Source organism: Sabethes cyaneus, chromosome 3 (genome assembly GCF_943734655.1).
Source record: "Sabethes cyaneus chromosome 3, idSabCyanKW18_F2, whole genome shotgun sequence".
NCBI lineage: Eukaryota > Metazoa > Arthropoda > Insecta > Diptera > Culicidae > Sabethes > Sabethes cyaneus.
The window spans coordinates 152,096,651-152,120,042 of NC_071355.1; the positions used below are offsets into that span (position 1 = coordinate 152,096,651).

Consider the following 23,392-nt stretch of genomic DNA (forward strand, 5'->3'; position numbering starts at 1 on the left):
TCCGTATCCCTCTGGCTACGCGATTGATTGGTTGTACTGCAGTTTGCGTGATACATTTCGCCTGTTAACAAATAACCTATTCACCTTCCTAATACCATTACGAATTTGTGAAGCGATAAGCTATCAATTTCCTATACGGCAAGAGACAAGAGTATTTTCAAAACACATTATTCATCTGAACGAAATACCTAAATTAGGTACATGACAGAGTTTGTAGTTTGTACTGCTAAATATTGCTAAATATTGTACTAAAATAAAAGTACTAAAATAAACGAATGATCACAAGTGTTCAAAAACAGAACTATTTGCACTTTCTCAGATGGGAAGAAGTTCAGTTTAGAGCCACTGGAAACTTTCACGCTGATTTCTTTGTATAAGCAACATTCTGCATTGTAATCTTCGAGTGTAAAAATAAATTTCTCGTTTTTTGAGATTAAGGCAACATACAAAAAGAGTTTTACTGCAACATTGAATACGCCTGTCCAAAGTGACGGTAGTCATCGCCAATGTGCTTGGTGGCAAATGTTTCTATAAAAACAAGCAATAAAATCAACATTTCAATGCGTCTGGTTATGGTGTGACAGGCCTGTCGAGTTATAAGCGTCAGGCGTCAAACGGTGGAAAAGGTATTTTGTAGTTTCTTGCAGTGAAATCCGGTTTCATCTCTGCATATCATAAAAACTTAGCAACTAGGCAGAACGCTGACGAACAGCTAAAGTTGAAAAACAGAATTGTGATCTTTGTAGCCAACCTTATTATTTTCACGCATGCATGCGGAAGCAAACCGAATATTCGCGCGTGAAATTTACTTTCACCCATTTGTTTATTAATTTGTTTAAATTAATAAATTTAAATTTACTTTCACCTATTAAACTGTTTGCATTTCCCAAAGAAAAAAAAATTGGGATTGTAAATTTTTGCATTACTACCCGAGAAGGAGCGAAGAGCAAAATAATATAAAAACAATTTCAAACTGTGTTATAATACTATATTTTGTTATTGAATAGATATGGAGATACATTGATAACACATTTTGTTATTGAGTAGATATTTAAAACATTGGTTGTAAGAAGAGTTTAATAACTGATAATAACTGTTATCCTATCTTATTTTGGCCTTAAAATGACATTCGACATATTTAAAAAAAAATTATTGATTAAAGAGAATTTAGATTATAAATATTTTATAAAATGATTTTTTAATATCTCATATGCTACTGCATTTGGTATTCAATACCTTAATAATACTAAAATATGTTATTCTAAACTCTGAATACAGTCATGTTATTGCTTTGTTATTCAAATAACACAAGTAGTTATTCTTTTGGCCTTAAAGGAGCAAAATTTTGATATTATTTTTTGTTATTTTACCAACTATGTCAGCCAAAACAAGATCAAATTTTGATATGAGTTATTCGATTTCCAATAACACATTTTGATATTATTTTGCTTTTCGCTCCTACTCGGGTAGTGTCCATGCAAAAAAATCGAGAGATCTCATATGCTTAGTCTGGTCAATAAAAATATCAAATATTATATGTTTATTCGTTGGCAATCTTCATTCATTTTATCCATATTGCTTTAAAAATATGTACTTAAGCAAGCAACTCCAAACTAAAAGAGTTAAAATTAGTCCAACCGATTGTTATCTAGATAGGTTTTTTTTATTTTAAAATGGAAAAGTAACAATGACGACAACGTAAGCGTGTAAATCTTCAACTATTTCATTTACCATAGACTACCAGTACTATAAATTCTACTATGATTATACTATTCAGTGAATCATTTCACTGGAAGTTTCGCCATTCGTGATGAGGGCCATTCGTGATATACCTGTAGGCAGGATTTATTTATGGTCATTAGCTTCGTCGTGCAAGTACAAGTAAACAACGCCGTCAACCCTCATCGGTATGGTTCAATCCACATCGTTGGAGCATCTTTCTTCGACAAGGTGTAATGCAATTCCAATTTGTCGACAATGCAGATCAGGCAACGCAAATTGCTGTTTTTCCTGGAATAGAGCCGACTTTCCCACAAACTGCAAAAGACCTGTTCTACGGTATGCGACCATGCGGTATACAGATGCTAACGACTTTCGAGCGGAAGTTTTTCTCTGCTCGCCTTTTCAACACTTTTTCCTATGGACGTAGCTGGAAGCTGTCCTAGACGTAAGTGAACCTACGTATGAACCCCTGAGTGTCGCATGTAGCCCATAGTAGAAGCAGAAGCAGTAGCAGCAGCAGCAGCAGCAGACGGCAATAAATTATATGCATTTTATTAGGCATAAAATATGCTAGCCATAAAAATAAATCTTTGCTTGATTTACTCCTGTCGTTCCGGGTGAATTGCGGTTCAGCTTTGTTCAGCATCGCTTGCAGAAAGACGCATTCGTCCATGAATGTCCAAACAATAACTTCCACATTAGCCAATAAGAATGCAATACAAGAAGGAGATTGAAACTGGGAAAGAAAAAAGATTCAGACAATGTAACAGAGTAACTTTTCCTTTAAGCGGAGACTGTGCACATTTTATTCAAGTATTGCCACTGAGAACTGTTTTTTTTTTTCGAAGATATATAGCTGGTACAAAAAATTTCATGTCATTCAAAAACAGTCGTAGCCTTATTTTCTACCGCAAATGTTGTTATTATGTATTTGGTCATTACACGTATATGGTCTGAGAAGACATTCGTAGCACATTTTGCATCAGAACCTATTTGATGCACGGTTATTGTTCGGCTTCGTAATCAACGACATCGGGCTGCGAAGATTGTAGGTAAGTATCTCTCTATCTCTTTCTATCTATCTCTTTCTATCTATCTCTTTCTATCTATCTCTCTATCTATTTATCTCTCCAGGGCTTGAAAAGGGATCGCAAGTTGAATGTGACTGCCGTGAATGCGAACTTTCCGCATTCAAACTCCCCTTTTTGAACGATCATTTGACTGTTTTTTGAATCCAGTCAATCTGCCGCTTGCGCTGCTGCCGTCTTACAATTCATGCGGCATCTCAGCAAAAGCAAACAGTCGATCTCCCGTTTTGCTTTGCGCTTTGAGAATATAAACTGCAAACTGATTGGAAGCATACGGTGACGTATTTTTTCGTTTCTCTTTTTGTCTCCAAATCGGCTGCTCACAGTAATAATTTGTCACCCGGACGTCGGTCCGACGCAAGCAAAAGATTCGTTTGTATTGGACGAAGTCCGACCGACTTCTTCCATGCACATGTAGTGGTTGTTTTTTTGTAGTATTGAATCATACGATTGTGCGGTTGCTGTTCGTTAGCGTGGTGATTGCCAGTCATTTGACTGTTTTGCAGTCATTCGCTGCTCCAAACGGTAAAGGCAACTTGATCGAAACGAAAATGTCAAAAAGCTTTAGAACGCGTTCGTACTGCTGCCTGCAATCGGCGTTTGACTGAGCAAACTGCCAGTTGTGTTATGCATAGCGTTCGTATTCCACCTATAAACGGACGGTGTGAACTTGAATGCGCGTTGGTGTGACTGCGGTAGATAAAAAGGATCGGTCGAAGCCCTGTATCTCTCACTGGCTTTTTCTCATTCTTTCTTTTCCTCTTTCTCTTCCTCTTCCGTTCTCTCACCTTCATTTCTCGCTTTTAATTCCCTTATTCGATCTTTCTTTCTTTTCATCGTTCGTTCTTTATCTTTTCATTCTCTCTTTCGTTCTGCATCTCATTGTCCCCTTCATTTGTTCTTTCAGTTTCTCTTTCACTTTCTTTCATTCTCTCTTTCTCGTAGAGGCACAATGTCTCTCGGTTAGCCTTGAAGTATCAAAGTAACGTGAAGCTTAGATGCTACATTCCGTTAACGAAACTTGACATTTTGTTTTCTTACAACAGGTTTAGATGCAAGCTATAAGAGTACAACATAATTGTGGGGCTATAGCTACGATCCTATTGACTCTTACAGCCTCTCCTAGTCGAGACTCAATCATGCGAAAACTTACTTGTTAGTCCAGTGCAAGCCTTGAAGTACGATGCGCTAATAAGCTAAATCGCCTAAAGTTCGTTTCTCTGCTAGAATTTGCAGTTCGTTATATTGTCCAATGACCTGATTTGTTTACAACTGCCCAAGTAGCCAGCATAAGAAAAAAAATTGCATAGCAGACAAGAACCACTCCTTTGACGAAGCCATTTTCAACCATAACTCTGGCAAACTGAATATCATATGTGGCTTTAAAGTTAATGTATAAACGGTGCGTAAGGACACTGTATATTCGCAGGGTTTTCGAAACATCGCCACCGAATGCTGCCAAAGTGCTCCATTTATCATGGCAAGCATGCTCCAATTCAACTATTTTTGCTTATCGAACCTATCTATCGATTTTCTTCCAGCGACTGTTCAACCATCGACAAGCTCTCACCAAACTCTTTCCACCACTAATCGGTGGGCATAAAAATGTAATTAAAACTTCGACTTGGTCGTATACTTTGTTTCATTTAATTACACGGCTTAGATTACGCTGCACGTAGCAGTTGCCGCTTCAGTGGGTTGGTCAGCTGTCGCCACATGGTTTTGTGGGAGCAAAGCAGAGAGCGGAAACCTGCATCTGGTCACACCTTCGACAAGACCGTGGCGGTCTACTATGATTTAAGCTCGAAAAGGGGAGGTTCCTGCACTCTAATACTGGCGCGCTTCGGTGGGAGGGGCTGCCTCATGTATGACCTGCGTTGTGTTTGATATAGATAAGCCCATTTGCATGTTATTTCATTTTCTATTTTGTTGCAGCTGCAGTGTTATAGAGTGTGATACCTATTTTAGAACACAGCTGTAAGACAATTAGTGACACTTAACGATAACAGCCAAAATGGGTTAAATTTGTTTTTCGTGACAAGGATATTTCAATCGGGTAACATTCTTACAGAATTCGGAACAAGTAATGCATCATCTTACTCAAACACACAAATTATGATGATGAATGACTGTATTTATCCAGCTTAGCTATTGAACATAAAATATTTTATATATGAACTTATATCGAGTTGGCTAGTTAACAACGAAGGCCGCAACAGGTAGCTCGTAAACTGCGAAATGCTGTTCACAGCACGGTACAACATTCGGCCTACCGCGGCCGTCATTTCCATTCGTTCTCGATCAGGCGTCAACAGTCGTTTGAACCTTGCACGCATTAAAGCGTGGATTAAACTGTATCATATACTGTTCCACATCCGGCTACTCACTGAATCATCTATAGCGAGGAAAAAATCGATGATAACATATTTCAGTATTTTTTTTCGACGTCCCTCATGGATGATAAAGAAGATATATGACGATATGAAATAGTGCGAGAAAATTGCGCCATGTTAAACAATATCAAACTTTTTTTAAACAATTTCCCATCATACACTATATTCCTGTGATGCATCTTTCACACTTCAAACCCAAAGCATGCTACTAAATTTTCCAGTACGAAGCTCCAAGCAACGAGACATTCAGTACACCTCAGTATACCAGGGTGATATCATAAAGTGGCTGTTCGGTGAAAGGAATAATGCTGTTATTTCTGTTGAATTCGTCTAACGCAACAGGTGGGCTTTGCGCACACCAGCTGGTCCAACATAGCTCCGCCCCCCCGTTCGTCTCCCCGGCACCATCTACACAAATGCGACGCAACGAACAGCATCCGTTGATACAAGGAGAATGTCAAGTTTAAAATACCGAGAAATGCTAATTAGAATGGTATAATGTTTCCTCCGGTTTGCGTATGCTGCTGCAGCACGTTGAATAGAATGTAAATTAAATCAGTGTTGACAGTGAATGGACCCAAACGGATATGATGTAAGTAAAGGTGAGAATGACTAATATGGTGCTACATCTTACTACGGCTGCCACTGGAAACATAATGAATATAAATTCGGATTTCTTATCCAACGCTTGGGTAAAAAGAAACGGTCAGTATTTTCCTCCGCCACTGATAAATAAGTCACGATACCTTAATTAGAAAGGGACAGAGCTGCACTGCTTCACTGTTTTTGCACTGCTATGTAACTCTGTGCTGCCTCATACATTTACTTTTTTTTTTGTTTATTTAGGAATCAATGCAGTGAGGCTCGTAGGATGTAAAAATATGTCCATAATTAAATAGTCACTTTTCGGTGTTTCTTCTTCTAGCCAACCAGTTTTAATTATGAGCGGGTATGAAATATTCACGTTTTCTGTAGGACTAGAAGCAACCAAGCTAATAGAAAAAAGTCACTTTACTGATCAAAACATTAAAAATTTTACACAAAAAACGGCTAAAAATAACCAATAATTAGATTCTATTGAATTCGAAAATTTAATAAGTCCTTAATTTCTGACCGGATTTAGTAGAAATTTCATAAGATTTTCTAAGATCCTTTTCTGATTAGGAAAAAAACAGCGGAAGCTGGAAAAGCGACCAATGAACTATATGAGGATAGGAATAATATGCAAAAGCGCATTAAATCATTAACGCTGTGGACAAAATCTGTACTTACAGTTGTCTGAGCGGAACAACAACAGTGGACTGCAGAAGATTTAGCTGCTGGAAAATACTTACTTGGAGGAAGAGAACGAGTCATTGGGAGTGAAATTCACGTAGCTTTCACCATTCTGCTAAGGCCAAGAAAGTTGTAAGATGGATAATAGATAATCAGTACCAGCGATTCCACAGCAATTCAGTGAACATATTCTGGGTTCTTCCTAGAACGTTTTGAAATGGCGATGCCCCACCTCTAGGCATGCCAGCAGCCAGCCTCGTCTAGGTGAAAAACATCGGAGGGTCTCATTTAGTCCCTTTACTCAATTGTATAAACAAATTGCGCACACGAATACAAATCTCGCGAACTTTGCCAGAGAGCAAAGCTCTTCTGAAATCTCTAAAGCTAGCTAAAGGTAGCTAAATTCCGGTAGTACAGCCTGCAGAATCAAAACCTGTTTGTGGTTTTTAATGCGGCGAACGAAACAGTTTTGCGAAATAAGCTTAAACACGAGTCTCCAATATTCCAATAAACGTGTTGTATGTATGTATGTGTGTGTGTGTGTGTGTGTTGTGTGTGTGTTGTGTGTGTGTTGTGTGTGTGTTGTGTGTGTGTTGTGTGTGTGTTGTGTGTGTGTTGTGTGTGTGTTGTGTGTGTTGTGTGTGTGTGTGTGTGTGTGTGTGTGTGTGTGTGTGTGTGTGTGTGTGTGTGTGTGTGTGTGTGTGTGTGTGTGTGTGTGTGTGTGTGTGTGTGTGTGTGTGTGTGTGTGTGTGTGTGTGTGTGTGTGTGTGTGTGTGTGTGCGTGTGTGTGTGTGTGTGTGTGTGTGTGTGTGTGTGTGTGTGTGTGTGTGTGTGTGTGTGTGTGTGTGTGTGTGTGTGTGTGTGTGTGTGTGGATGTTATCGCTACGACCAGCATTTTGATCTATTGTGATCTTATCCAGGTGTTGTTCCGCACTTCCTTGTTATTGCAGTATCGCTATAGAGTGAGTGAACTGCTTAAAAGAGTGATCCGTACTTAAAATGTCAGTGGGTTTTCACCCCTTTTTCCTTCTACGCTTCTTATTACTTACTTTTCAACCAATCTAGCTCTAGAACCAGGAAGTGCGGAAACTAGTAATAATTTGTCCTTGGACGAGAGGCTTCATTCGCACCTCGAGCAAGTATCATTCTTATAACCAGCCCCGGCTAAAGGCTTCATGGTCGGTAAAGCAGAGTTCAGCACAGAGTGAGAGTGTGTATGTATGTATGTATGCGTTCCTTAACTACTTATGCATTACCAATCTCGTTCCTAGAACCAGGAAGCGGTACAAGCTATAATATGCTCTTGAACAAGAGGCTTCTTTCGCACATCAAGCAAGTACCACTCTTATAACTTGCCCTGGCAAGAGACTTTCATTGTTAGTAAATGCAGAATGCAGTAGGAAGGATGTGGAGGGGCCTGAGAATAAACCCATGCTAAAGTCACTTGACATCGAATGACCTGATTCTACTAAGGTTCGAACCCACGACCACTCGCTTGTCAAGACAGACTCGGTAACCTTGCGGCTACAGGCCCCCCCAAACCATACCATTCGCACATAAAACTGGACTGTTTCAAGTTTTGTGTATAACATTTCAATGATTTCAACGAGTACCAACTATATAATTGCTGAGGAAAATCAGGTCTTTAAGAGAGAAGAAGCGTGGTTAAGAAGGGAAACAATGATTTTTAAACAATGATTTTACCAAAGCTTTTTTTTGTTTAGATTGCAGTCACTTTAACCATTTTTGGGTCATTCGTAACTTCTGCGGGGTTGTGATTTGAACCCGGGTCCTCGGCGTGAGAGGCGTGAATGCTAACCACTACGCCGGAACTGACCCCTAATACCAAAGCTGTTGGAAAGGACGCTATTCCGGCTGAACTTCTAAAAACGGGGAGCGAGCAGCTGTACGAAACAATCCACCAAATCATTGTTAGGATCTGGGAGGACGAACAAATACCAGAGGAGTGGTTGGATGGTTTTATTTGCTATATCTTTAAAATAGGACATCGACTCGAGTGTAAAAACTATTGAGGCATTACATTGCTCAATTCTGCCTACAAGGTGTCCTCCAGTTTCCTATTCTGTAGACTTAGACCGTTAGCAGAGTTTTTCGTCGGCGAATACCTAGCTGGTTTGCTTGAAGGTCCCTCCACGACGGTTCAAATGTTGACCTTGCGTCAGTTACTAGACAAGCTCCGGAAGTACAACTTACAGACTAATCATTTGTTTGTGGACTTTAAGGCGGCGTACGATTCAGTCCAACGAAATGAGCTCTGGCAGATAATGTTAGAACATAGTTTTCCGACGAAACTAGTTACGCTGACTCGCGGGACGCTAGATAGGTCAAAATCTCTCTAATATCAAGGTCAAGCTCTAATACTCTCAACAATTTGCATCAAATGAAAGAAAATGCTTTTTCTTACCTTTATAATCCATTTTTAACACTCCCACTAAAACATTACTTTTAAAGTTGAGCTCCATATAGGTGCCAGCAAACATTTTGGGAATTGCACTTTTTTTGCAGTTCCAATAATCACAACCAGATAGTGAGCGGTTGCTTTTAGTTTTGCTCGAATTCGCCTATAGAACACTGATCCTCTCGGTGACCCTTTACGTACATGAATCATGGACGCTAAAGGAAGTTGATCGACGAGTCAAGAGTGTCCACGGTAAAATTGTAACACACTCAAATTGCTCTAACTTTGAATCATTAAAATTAATTGAAATTTTGCATGGATAAAGCTCAATAAAAAGTTTTGAATTCTGAATTCTATGATTTTTCGTGTCATAAAACGGATCCAAGAACATCAGGCTGTCATTCGTAAGTCAAGATGCGGACAAAAAAGGTGTCCGTATATGGTTAAGGGTCACACCCGCGTAGTTGGGGTCTTCGACGGGAAACCAAACTCCTCCGTTCTAGAGGTAGCTAGGTAGCTGAATCTGGGCGAAAGTTTTGTGCAGAAGGCCAGAACTTGAGCTGAATAACGTACGTTCAATGTTCAGAAGGCCCCAAAAGAATACGGTCTAGAAAAGCCGTGCCCCAAAAGTTATACGATCAAAAGCTGACGAAACCTTATTGCTGCGTTATGCACGACGACACCTACGTGGAAGTGGACTCCAACTTTAACCAGATTGCGGAGAATCAGTATTACACTGCAAAGGATTAGTTTGATATTCCAGAGAACCTCCGAAAACAGAAGATATTGAAATTTGCAAAAAAAGCTTCATTTGGCAAGCAATTTGCTCATGTAGAGCGGAGTACACCTTTCGTGACCACAGATACCATGAATGGTATTTGAAAGAGTGTCTCCAAAAGCGACTTCTTCCTCTTATGAAGCCTCACAACTGTCCTATGATCTTCTGGTAAGATTTGGCTTCAGGTCATTACGCAAAGGCTGTGCTGGAGTGGCATAATAAGGTAAATAATGTCGATTTCGTGCCGAAAGATCATAACCCCTCAAATATACCGGTGCTGGGACCAATCGAGAAATACTGGGCTATTATGAAGCAGAATCTTGTGAAACATCCTAAAGTAGTCAAAACAGTTGAAGAAATGACGAAAGTATGGGTAAATATGCAAAACATGTCGATTTTGAGGTTATGCAAAATATCATGGGTGGGGTTAAGGCGAATACTAGCATTCGGATATGGAGGCTAAATTTAATAAAATAACTACGCTAAAACTAAGTTTATTTGTTTCATTTGATGCCCTGAAAGTTTGATGGTAATTAGATAAAAACTCGAGATTCTGCGATCTTGGTGACAAAATGGAAAATGGAGTGTTGCACAGACGCTTGAACCACGAGCAACAAGTATACAAATATGCTGATATAGTGAAGGCAATAAAATGTGGCAGGCTGCGATGAGCTGGGCACGTAGCCAGAATACCCGACGAAAGAGTAGCCTAAACTGTTTTCAGCAGAAAACCGGGAAGAAGCCGTAGACTTCAGGACAGACCCTGCACCCAATGTACTGGCTGTGCGCTGTCGAGGGCCATGCACATTTAGCTGGTGTTCGAGAGGATTGGAGAACGGTAGCCCAGAACCGATAGTATTGGAGGACCATAATTCGTTCGGCGCAGGATCAATAACGAACCGTTGTCGCCACTAAAGTAAAGTAAGTAAGCGTGATTAAGGCTGGCAGAATAAAGCACCTCGTAGCTAGCAGGAAATGTGGAAGTTGTGTAAGGGATAGTTCTTCGACTAAACTTATGAAAGACTAAAAACTAGGGTCTATTGTTAATACTCTTCGTAGTAAGGAAAGCTACTGCAATTTTCATTATTTCTTGGATGTATTTTAACGAATAACCCAAACGTTATTGTACTGATTTGAAGCAAAAAGGCTTACCTTCCGATACTTGCGCTTTAATTCCACTAAAAAGCGATTATTATAAATATTTTATTGGAATTACGTAGCTGACTTTGTTTCTTAAATTCGTCATACCGTTTTAAAATCCGTCCAGCAAAATTTTCCATCGTCCGAACCAAAAATCACAACAATGCATGTACCAAGGGGTTGCCATTAAAGCAGTTAAGTGCGTAATAATCATAGATTTATGTAATCTTTCATGTCTTAATTATGTAATAAATGGTAATCAATATAATAAATGTCAATTTACAAAAATTATCAAAATTTCTTTAAAATTAATTAGTAATTAGAGGTAACTAGCAATCAACGGTAACTATGTTCAAAAATACGTTGTAATAATAGCTTTTGTAAGCCCCTTGATATGCACACACAGGAAGTGATGCCAAATTGATAACCATTCCATGTTTTTTAAATTAACATTTGTGTTTTTGGACTAACTACAGTTAAATAATATCTTCTATTTTTCTGAAAAAAATAATTACAACAAAATAATTCCATTTCAGACATTCTAATCGCCAATAACTCTGCAAATAAAGTGGAATATTGATCAAAGCAACAATAGTGGTGACATAATTGTGATGTGAGATTGTAAATTGTAAATTTTGGTGTAACGTTGTTCAAGTGAAAATTTTGCTTCTGCTGTGAAGATTAACATTAACATTTCTTCCTCACCGCACAAAAAAGGTAGGAAATTTGGTTGCTAGGAATTCTTTAATGCGCTCCACTAGATCTCAGCTCAATTTTATTGATCGCGCATGATAGCCAACTATGTAAAATATTATGGAATAACTAATTTCACATTGTATGTCATAAAAACATACCAGTTAGATATAAAAAATTAAACATAATGTCACAGCAACTGAACTCTTTTACCAAATATCTCAGCCAAAGTTCTTACAGTTCTGAAAACTTCTTATCAATTTATCAAATACATATTATACAACTGGCGAGCAAATAACGTACAATAATATATTCCAATCTCAATATATGCTTCGGAACAATTATCTACAACGCCCCGGACGGACGCATCGTGATTATATGAAAGTCATTTACTTTCCCGGCACGGGCTATCTGACACCACGAGTTGCTCTACTACAAAGCCTTCCGGTAAATTGGAAACATCAACAGGATGTCCCCCGGGTGTACTAAAAATTGTGCAACATGGCTTGAAACATGTATATGCAAATTTAGTTGCTATTTTCCACCCTTCCGTTTGGGATGTAGATGCATGATACACTAGGGTCAACTTGGGAGCCGAATTGAATGAAACTTCGTGTGTATTTGGTACTGTAAAAGCACGCTAATAGAGTGGAGCGCCTGAGTTAAGTGGGAACCCTTTATTGTGTGTAGTTTATTATTCCGGCGAGTTTCTGGGCCATTGAATTTTGTAGTGTTCTGATTCTGATTTATTCCCGCAAGGACTACCATTGTGAGTAAGTATTCACCATAACTAGCAAGTTATGAGGAAAATTAATATTATCGGGAAGCATAATGTGCCAGATATGCATCGGTGCGTGGTGCATACTTTTCGTGGCAACTTGAGCAACTTGATCTAGAGTATGCAATTTTTCCCAGAGGACGTATATAAATAGCGACGACATAAAAGTGGGTCAATAGAAGCGATAGTCGATTTTTTTTGGAATAAACACTAAGGTATCAAAAACATAATCAACTAACAAAAGTAATGAAAGCATCTTTTTGTTTGCTCTATCGAATCTAAATTCAGTTACACATTTCGTGATTTCAGCTCGCGCTCCAATATCTGATCTGAAATGAGAAAACATTTACACCAGAAACCGAAACACCGTAATCTGCTGAGAAATTACCTTAATCTTCAAATGAATTACTAATTTTCCAGTGTCACACAGAAACCGTGAGTTTGCCTCCGAACGGCAGCATTCTCACAGATAGAAAAGCAAGAATTGCTTCGAAGCTTAAAAACAGAATTTATTGGTCCCACTTTTCAGCCGGAGCAGGACCCGCAGCAGATCGTTAGTTTCTTCATTCGTACAACAGGCAGATACGGCTAGATACGGTCCAACCACAGAGCGGCACAGCGAAATGGGTTCGGAAGCTGTTCAGGCTCATGAGCTCAAGTATTAATTAAAGTCGCATCTTGGTGTAGGTTTATCGACTAGTATCCATGGCTGACGGCTGAGCAAACGATCAGTTTAATTAACAATCTGTCGAATGCCGCAGGCACGGGGTAGGGAAGGCGAAGCTGACGGGACCGCAGGAAAAGATTGGCGAGCAGAAATAAGTAATATTGGAAATAAATTGTCGGTTGTAAAGTTCACCCTTATCCGTGCCGTGACAGTTACAGGTCGGTGTCATTTTGTGTCACGAGACACAGCAGAAGTAATATTCTTAAGTTTATTACTATGTGGAAATGAGGAAAATAAACATTTCAACAAGTGGCATATCTAATTAACATTATAAATTAAAAAGTGATTTCCGTTCAATGTCCTACCTTCAGTTTATCTGAATGGTTTGATTGCGGCGAGTGGTACCGTTATTTGTAACTGTCGTTTATCAATAACAAGGAGAAGTGTTTACGAATTCTTGTACAAAATAGATTCGTAAAATCAGTCTTGAATGTCTCTTACATACATATAAATAACGGCATGTTGTTACGATTTATCGTATTTAAAAAAAATGCTTCGAGCATTATACGTATGTACGAAAAAAAATCACGATAAAAATAGTATAACACTGATAGCGTCCCGTCGATAGCGAAGCCAGACAATAACTGTGCATCAAATGCGTTCTGATGCAAAATGTGCTACGAATGTGTTCTCGTACCAAATACGAACCATTCGTAATAACAACAATTACGGTAGAAAATAATCCTACCAATGTTTTCAATGGCATACATTTTTATATCGGCTAAGAATACAGTTTTGCGAATATTTTTTTTACCTGTATGACGTAAAAACAAAGCAATATCTTGGGTTTAAACGTCTTCCTAAAACATGACCCTTCTTTATCGACAGACTTCGCCGCCGGCTGTTTGAGTACAGGACGGTTACGAGGCTAGTGCAACAATTCTAGTGACTCTACCATCCCGTGAGCCATACCATTCCGTTATATTTTCCATCCCTCACGACTTGCAGTGAAGACATAAAACACATGCCTATTTCCCGGCGTGTAGTTTGTCGCTTGTCGTTCCATTTGTTGTGCGCTACTATAAAAGAAGTTGTTCGTGGTTATATAACCCGTGTTTTGTAACCATCTGGGCAATGCGTGCCATCGGTGCCCTGCACAATGGGCATTAAATAGACCCTACAGTGGTCCATAGCCTCGGTGGAGTTTGGGTAACCAACCCCGGAGGAAACCAAGGTCGTATGCTGACAGGAATGGAGGGCTCTTTCGAGCTACGTTGGTCCTCTGGCGGTACTGTGGGATTGATGACGAGCCTTGCAAGCCGGCGGTACCACTAAAAAAAACTAAAGCAATGAACGACGTAAGTAATAATTCGGCTAGGAACACTTAGCAAAGACCTAGGTGACGAAAACGCTGTTAGAGCGGAACTCATTAAAATGGGCCCGGACAAGTTGGTCCGCTGTCTACATTAATTGATTTCCAAGATTTGGTATACGGAACGATGACTAGAGTAGTGGAAAGACAAGGTTATTTGCCCTACCTACAAGAAAGGCAATAAGCTGGATTGTGGGAACTATCGAGCAATCACCATCCCGAATGCCGCCTACAAAGTGTAATCCCAAATCATTTTCCATTGACTATCTTCAACAGCCAATAGATTCGTTGGAAGTTATCAGGCCAGCTTCATGGAGGGTCGGTCTACAATGGACCAAATCTTCAGCCTGCGACAGATCCTCCAAAAGGGCCACGAATTCATTGATTTTAAAACCGCATATGATAGTGTAAACCGACAAGAGCTATGAGAAATTCTCGACGAAAACGGCTTTCCGGGTAACCTTACTACACTTATCATGGCTACGATGGATGAGGTCCTATGCTATGTGATTGCCGAAACGAAACGATGTGCTGGTGGACGGAACCGAGCGCAAGAGGGCCCGCTTAGGCAGTACCATGATAATCGACGGGGACGAGTTCGAGATAGTCGATGACTTTGTATGCATTGGCTCACTGGTAACAGAGGACAATTAGGCGGATTAGGATAAAAAGGCGTATTATAAGCGAAAGTCAGAACAATCTGCGCCTTCGTAAAAGTGCACATTGTACAACATGCTAATTAAACTGGTTGTCCTCTACGGGCATGAAACGCAAACATTACTAGAAGAGGACCTGCGACTACTCGGAGTTTTCGAAGGACGGGTGCTAAGAACCATCCTTGGTGGCGTGCAATGTGTGAAGGCAAGGAATGAACCACAAACTCGCACGTCTCTTCTGCAAACGCAGTATTCAGAAAGTGGATAAAGCTGGACGTATACCTGTCTAGGTTTGATACAATCATTCAAAAAGCTTTATTTCATTCTTCACGGCAATAATGAAAATATTCGTGCATTTTGACTTGCATAAGATCATAATAATAATGTCGCGAGCGTGTGACGCCACCATGCCTAAGAAAGGCCTACCTACGTATGGGAGGTCACCAGCTTACTGGTGGATAGATGAAATTGCGGAACTCCGCGGAGCGTACTTTCGTGCGAGAAGCATTATACAAAGAGCTCGTTCGGACGAAAGCAGGGTATAATGTCGAGTAGCACTTGTTGCTACACGCTCAGCGCTTAAGAGTGGGATAAAAGCTAGTAAACGAGTCTGCTTTGAAAGGTTATGTGCTAGTGCCAATGCGGACCCGTGGGGTGATGCCTACAGGGTCGTAATGGCAAAGACCAAGGGCGTAATGGCGCCTGCAGAGCGATCGCCAGAGATGCTGAAGTGGATCATTGAGGGCCTATCCGCGCCACGAGCCAAGGGCCTGGCCTCAGGCCGCTGAGCCGTCCCACGGCCGACGTTCCAGTTCAGACGAACGAGGAACTCAATGAGATCGCTAAATCCCAAGTGAGTGAGACACCGTGACCAGACGGTATCCAGAATTTAGAGGCTCCCGAATTATTCAGGGCAGTAATGAGTGAAGATGGCCACTTCACGACCAGATGAAAGCGACATAACCTGGTCCTATTGCCGAAGCCAGGAAAGCCTCCGGATGTCCCCTTGTCATATAGGCCGATCTGTCTACTCGATACTGCCGGCAAGGTGCTGGAGAGGGTTATCCTTAACAGACTCGTACAGTACACGGAGGGTACAAACGGTCTGTCAAGGAACCAATTCAGCTTCCGTAAAGGCAAATCTACGGTGGATGCCATCTTGTCTGTCACTAAGACAACCGAGGTGGCAATCCAGCGTAAGAGGACGGGTATCCGCTATTGCGCAGTTGTCACGCTCGACGTGAGAAAAGCGTTTAATAGCGCTAGTTGGGACTCTATAGCTAACTCGCTTCGGAACGTCCAAGTGCCGGTGTCGCTGTACAGGATTCTGGAAAATTACAAGAGCAACATGTGAAAAGGGCCTATGTGCAAATGAGAGATTCTCTTCGTGTCTCCTCTCTTCCGCTTATCACGGCGTTGCAAATGGCGTTGAACGGATTAACTCTGCATGAAACGGTTGCTGGCGTTATATTGGTAGCTATTGGTAACGAAAAATTTCATTGGAATGCATTCATGTCGCAGTGGTAAACGCAAGAGAGGAGACACGAAGAGAATCCCTTATTTGCACATAGGCCCTTTTCACATGTTGCTCTTGCAATGTCATAATTATTATTTTCAGAATCGTGTGCTATGCTACAACACGGAGGAGGGTCAAAAGTGCGTTCCAATCACCGCAGGGGTTCCGCAAGGTTCCATACTGGGCCCGGTGTTATGGAACGTCATGAATGACGAGATGCTGAAGCTAAGGTTCTCAGTAGGGGTTGTGATTGTCGGCTTCGCAGACGACATCACCTTGGAAGTCTACGGTGAATCTATCAGAGAGGTTGAGTTGACGGCTGCCCACTCTATAAGCATTATTAAAAATTGGATACGCTCCAGTAAACTGGAGCTAGCGCATCACAAAACGGAGCTTATCGCGGTGAACAACCGCAAGTCGGTGCAGCAAGCAAAGATCAGCGTCGGGGGCTGCATTATTTTGTCAACGCGGTCCCTAAAACTCCTGGGAGTCATGGTCGACGACAAGCTCAAGTTCGGGTGCCACGTCGACTATGCCTGCAAGAAGGCTTCCACAGCTATTTCGACATTGTCTCGTATGATGTCTGATAGCAGTGCGGTGTATGGCAGCAAGCGAAAGCTATTAGCCAATGTGGCCCAGTTAACACTGGCCGGTGGTGTGGTTTTCGGCGTTAGGAACCAAAAGCTACCTAGGTAAGCTGGAAAGTACCTAACGTCTCATGTGATTGAGAGTAGAGAGTGCGTATCGCACAGTTTCACATGACGCAATCTGCGTCTTAGCCTATTGGCATCATCATCAGCAAGGATGTAGAGTGCTTCAACCAACATGGAACTAGTGGCATGCGAAGTACCACAAGATCGACCTCGATGATCACGTGGTAGCGGGAATGGTCTAATTCCACAAAAGGCCGGTGGACACATCGACTTATCCCGGAAATATCCGGGTGGGTCGACAGGCGCCACAGCGAAGTCAACTTTCACCTGACTGACACAGATTCTGTAAGGGCATGGTTGTTTTAAACAGTATCTGCACAAATTCGGGAGTCCCTCGCGTGTCCCGAATGCGATGTAAAGGAAACTGCAGAACATACTTTCTTCAAATGCCCGTGTTTCGTGGGCGCGAGAAGCAAGCAGTGAGCGGACAGGACACTACTCCGGATAATTTAGTTCAAAGGATGTGTTCTAGCTCGGACGTCCGGGGAGCGGTCAATGCGGCTACTACCCAGATTGTACCTGAGCTACAAAACCGCAGCCGAGAGCCGATCAACGGCGAGTAAACAGCATAACTACCATAGTCCAGTAGTTTATCTAAGAGGGTGCGTTAAGCACAATAGCCCCTCCCTGAAGTAATACCGATAAGGTGGTGCCAGGGGGATAGCGTCTGGAGACTCGAGTAGGGTTTTAGTGGGTCGGCATCCACACGCCTCCTTAGGGGGCCGGGATAGCCAACCCCACACTACCTGAGTTGTCGTCCCAGGTGTCTGATAGCAGATTTCCCATAGGTCCCCAAAAGGTCATAATGAAACCATAAGTAGTGATAAATAACTTCCATTAACCATAACTAAAGTTCGAATCATTTATTATCTGTATGTCGCACTATTTATTTTAACTGCAGCGTACCTAGTGATCTGATCTGGAATGTCTTGACAGTAGTTTGTTTTGAAATGTTTCCTCTTTCTGTGCTGAAAAGATTGTCACGTTTAATTTTGTTTCAAAGAAATTATACTTGATGGCCACCGTGATTCGAAAATTAGTTTTGGACACCCGTTTCGAAAATACAACGTGGTGTCAGGTTCAAAAATCGCGAAGTCGTTGAAACTAACTAAAACGTCCGTGTGCATCGTACTCTCAGAATAGTTAAAATTCTGAGCGTCTTAGTAGAACTCACGAATAACCGAAAAATATATTTCAATATCGTCACGTATACCCGTATTTCTTCTTAGTTCTTATGTCTTCGTTCCAGGCAATCAATATCAACATTCGAATTGAAAAAGTGCAGTAACACGAAGTTAATCACTATTTTTGCTTTTCGTAAACAAATAGGTATTTTATTCGAGTTTATCGAAAAATCGGATTCTCAGAACCAAATATATTATAGCAATACATTGCAAATTATAATGGAGCACTCAGGTGCATTCCAACCGCTAGAAAGAAATGCTCAAACTATTGAAGTTTCTGCAAAAAGATTTTTTATTTTCATATTTTACGCTATGCGATAGGATGTATTTTAATTTTTCCAGTAAAGAAGAATTCCTATTACACATCCTAGTTGGTGTCGAGGTAGGACACTGCATTACTAAACATGTGATGACATTCGAATCTCGACTATGAGTGACTATTAGAGTCAACAGGATACTAGCCAGGCAATCGTTCTGTACCCTTACAGTTGGCTACGAAGTCTGTCCAATTCAAGTACGGGCTTTTATCGAGCACTCGGTTTTCCAATTTGTACGTTCTGATTCAACTAAAATGTAGTAAAAAAAGTTCATCCTATACAACGAAGCATGAAAAAAAAACATTACCAAAACGAACACAATTTTTCTTTGACGCATCGACAAAAGGCCAGTGTAGCGCGACATTTCCCAGCATCATTCAGTAAAACACACACCACCCACGCTGTCTGACCTAGAGAGCCAGTAGTGAATGCGGACTGAGTGCTGATGCCGGTGGTACATCCTACTACCGTAAAAGGGATGATGGGTTGAGAGTGCAATCAATATCAAGTGTCCCGTGAGTTGATTGGTACTTATTCATCACCGGTGGCAACAAGTGGAACAATGGGCGCCTCTACCGACTGCACTGAACACTGCACATGCTGGATGCATTTGCCTGCCCGTACGTAGAAGGATTTGCGCTCCTTATTGAACAGTCACGGTCTTTCTTCCACTTTGTTGCTTCACATTGCATTGAATTGCACTGTGCTGCTGTAAATGACACAACAGATGAGTGCCATAAATACACGGTTATTAACCATAAAAGCCGAATCCAATTTCATCGTTGAGAAACTGCCGATGCAGCTGCTGCCCTGCCAGTTCCGTTCAACAGTGCACAGTTGCATTCACCAGCGACATTATTGGAATCTGCGGCTATTGTAATCCGGCGCGGAAATTAATCATGTCTACTCTTCGCTTCATCATCAGACTATCACACCGACCGTCGACGTCGTCGTCGCCGAAGTCGCACCATAGGGGCAGCGACTGTTTAAGCTGTTTTGACCAAGATCAAAATCGTTTCGATTAGCCTCCTCGGTGGCAAATGAGGTTACGGATTTCTCTTCCTTAAAAAAAGAAAATCTGATTAATGATGCAGTGTTTTAATGACAACTCATCATCGGCTGTAATTTTGCCTTTGTTCAGATTTAATTCATTTCGGTGCGTAGGTTTGAGTTAACACCAACAACAACTACTTAATAGTTTTTTTCCTATATTCACAATTAATGGTTCATCAAACCATTCAAACTTTTCTTTCCTTTGATAACTACATAGGTGTGTTTCAATTATTTTGTTTCACGATGAGCAGAATGTGACTCTGTTACGTTACTACCGAGTAACTTTTTCAAGTTTTTTCAAATGGACATAACCGAACAAAGTGTTCGCAACAATTAGCAAAAATCGCTATTGCTTTCAAACAAAAGAAGCAGATACAAAATAAGCAGTTCTGAAAACTAAAAAAGCAACTTATAGCACAAATACCTTTTATCTCTAATCGTTTCTTATTTGAAATGCACATGGGACACATGGGACAATATTGCGGTTTTTAAAACAGCGCACGACCTTTACAGTGCATAGCCGCGACGCTTTTGAAAAGAGAGTTTCTCTAAAGCTCGTAAAGACTTACTGGCGTCGGAGCAGCAGCAACGCTCGGTAGCGTTCGATTGCCCAACCTTGGCTGCAACACTGACAAGCAGGAGGCTGCCAGCAGAGCGGTGGCACGCCATGAGAAAAGCAGATAGATTGAAAGGATCCGGTTGGTGTATTCATCCTTGCATTGCTCGAAGAATGGGGTAAGCACATAGAGTTCGGCTCCGATGATGTGCATTAAAGTCGGTTCAAGTCACTCGGAACACTTCGGTCTCCCCTATATAGAGTGCATCGGGAGTTGAACGTCAGAAAAGAAAGTGTACTCAACACTGCTGAATGCAAGTGTGTCGGGTAGATGCCATCAGAAGGAAATTAACCTATTTTCCCCCTTGAAGCAGGGTAAAAGCGCACTCAATTGCGACTCGGATACATAGCAGACAGAGTGTCAGAGGACGTCAAATCCTGGTTGCTATATTATGCGACTTGCCAGCAAGCTGTAATTTCATTTCTTGACACGCGCTGCGAAAAATCCCTTGGATGCACTTAAAGCGGAAATTCATTGAGCGTAGAGAATATGCACTGTGAATAACTACAGAGATTCGTTTTGAGATGAAATTATTTCCTTAAGCAAGTGCGATGCAGTCGACATGATTAATTAGAAAATAGTTTAAGACTATCAAATATTGATAACTATTGATTTGATGAGTCGGGTGGGGAATCAACTGAAGTTAATTTTTGACGAACAATCATTATTAGGCATTTAACATTGATCTTTACTTACAGTTTAACAAGCTCGGCAGGCAAATCGGTCGGCACTGCATCAAGCCCTATATTTCTACATATCAGGGCTACCTCTTCAGACGATCCGACACACTGGCAACCTCGGGACTGCCACGGTTTACAAATTTCCTTTAACGTTCGGCCAACAATACCGTACTGCTGTAAGGCTTTTTCGTACATTGCCTTCGCTTCCTTTTCCGAATCCATCGATGGAATCAACAAACTCTCCTTCAACATCAACTTAGTCTGACTCGTAGTTTGCAGCGTGGGACTTAGCCCATGCACGCTGCTAGTGTAGATTTGAAACAGCAACAATATCAACAGCACCAGAACCACGTGGCCCTTCATCGTTAGGTGATTGGTGAAGCGAACCGCCATAGCACCGAACACTGCACACTCCAGCTTCACACAATTATCCTCCGTTTAACACGACGAGGGCAAATCACTTGTTGTGAATATATACTAAACGAAAACGATTATTATACCACCAGAAATCGCTACTAGCACCATTATTGCCACTACCAATAGGAAGCAGTAACAAACCACGTCGACTTTTTGTTTTCATATTTTCTCCTCCTGCACTATTTATTTACACTCTTCTACTAGTTGCTCAAACTGGTCCGGATTTGTGACGACGACGTATCTGACGTACGACTAATGTGCTTAAACGCATCGAGAGAGCACCGCCACTTCCCACCGAAACAAGCTACAGTTTGAATCTACACTAAACACGCGAACGTTAATGACAGGACAGATTTATCTAGTGGTACGGTGCGCGGTTATGCTGTCACTTCGATGCTCACTCTGCGGGTCTCACTTCAACACGAATTTCAGCAGCAAACGGTTGGATGTCGTTTTCCTTTAAAAATGATCTGCAATTGGGTCGAGAAAAAAAACAGAGAAAAGAAGTCAGAACTATGGTATTTATATATCTGATTATAAATATTCGAACTTGGTCGAGGTCAATTAGATAATTTAGTACGGTCGCTATTCCCTCCAAGAAGGGATTGTTGAATGTGTTCAATATAATAAAAAAGGTCTAGTTTGGGCTCAATCGCTTAAGGTCATATTTTTCCCATACCATACTAGCAATGACGGATTTCCTTCATAATAAAAATCTTAAACCAGACGTTATAATTTACATATTTTTACCGTGGACTAGTTTGAATAATAAAAATAACGACGGTAGATAACAAAGTTACTTAAAATCACCAGGAATTTCGTATAAAAGTTGTTTTTGTTGGACCACTATGATTTTAACAGAAAGTACATACTTCTAAGATTTGGATTCGGATTCATTTGATTGATTTGATTGTTTTGATTCATTTGGATCGTTTGATTCATTTGATTCATTTGATTCATTTGATTCATTTGATTCATTTGATTCATTTGATTCATTTGATTCATTAGATTCATTAGATTCATTTGATTCATTTGATTCATTTGATTCATTTGATTCATTTGATTCATTTGATTCATTTCATTCATTTGATTCATTTGATTCATTTGATTCATTTGATTCATTTGATTCATTTGATTCATTTGATTCATTTGATTCATTTGATTCATTTGATTCATTTGATTCATTTGATTCATTTGATTCATTTGATTCATTTGATTCATTTGATTCACTTGATTCATTTGATTCATTTGATTCATTTGATTCATTTGATTCATTTGATTCATTTGATTCATTTGATTCATTTGATTCATTTCATTCATTTGATTCATTTGATTCATTTGATTCATTTGATTCATTTGATTCATTTGATTCATTTGATTCATTTGATTCATTTGATTCATTTGATTCATTTGATTCATTTGATTCATTTGATTCATTTGATTCATTTGATTCATTTGATTCATTTGATTCATTTGATTCATTTGATTCATTTGATTCATTTGATTCATTTGATTCATTTGATTCATTTGATTCATTGTACAGTAGACTCTCGGAAAAGTTAACTCTCTGAAAAGTTAATTGTTCAGAAAAGTTAAGCGAATATCAGCTCCCATGCAACGCTCTAAAAAGTTAATTTTTGCCTTAACTTTTCTGAGAGTTCGAATTTATTGGTTGTCCAAACGTTCGTCCACACACGTGTGTTTTCATTATTGTCGCCTTTTCACAGTTTCATACAGAGTCGCATCATAACTGCGATTAAATTAAATTCTTGTACCGGACAGTTGCAACAATAGCTCAATACGGGCACATAGTTACTTCAGGATTATTGATAACATACTGGAAAAGCGCCAACTCAGATTGAATTTTAAATGCAAAAGAAGGAATAGCAAGGAACTAAAAATAAGCGCGAACAT

At 40.4% G+C, this 23,392-nt stretch overlaps 1 protein-coding gene across 1 annotated transcript in view; it reads right to left on the bottom strand.

Moving 5' to 3' along the window:
• The window catches only part of LOC128742432 (leucine-rich repeat-containing G-protein coupled receptor 5), a 268,984-nt gene that overhangs the window by 180,209 nt on the left and 65,383 nt on the right, over positions 1-23,392 (bottom strand). The window contains exon 2 of the mRNA XM_053838794.1: positions 21,078-21,948. Within this exon, the coding sequence (XP_053694769.1) occupies positions 21,078-21,454 (377 nt within the window). The 5' untranslated portion in view covers positions 21,455-21,948. The remainder of the gene's footprint in view (positions 1-21,077; positions 21,949-23,392) is intronic.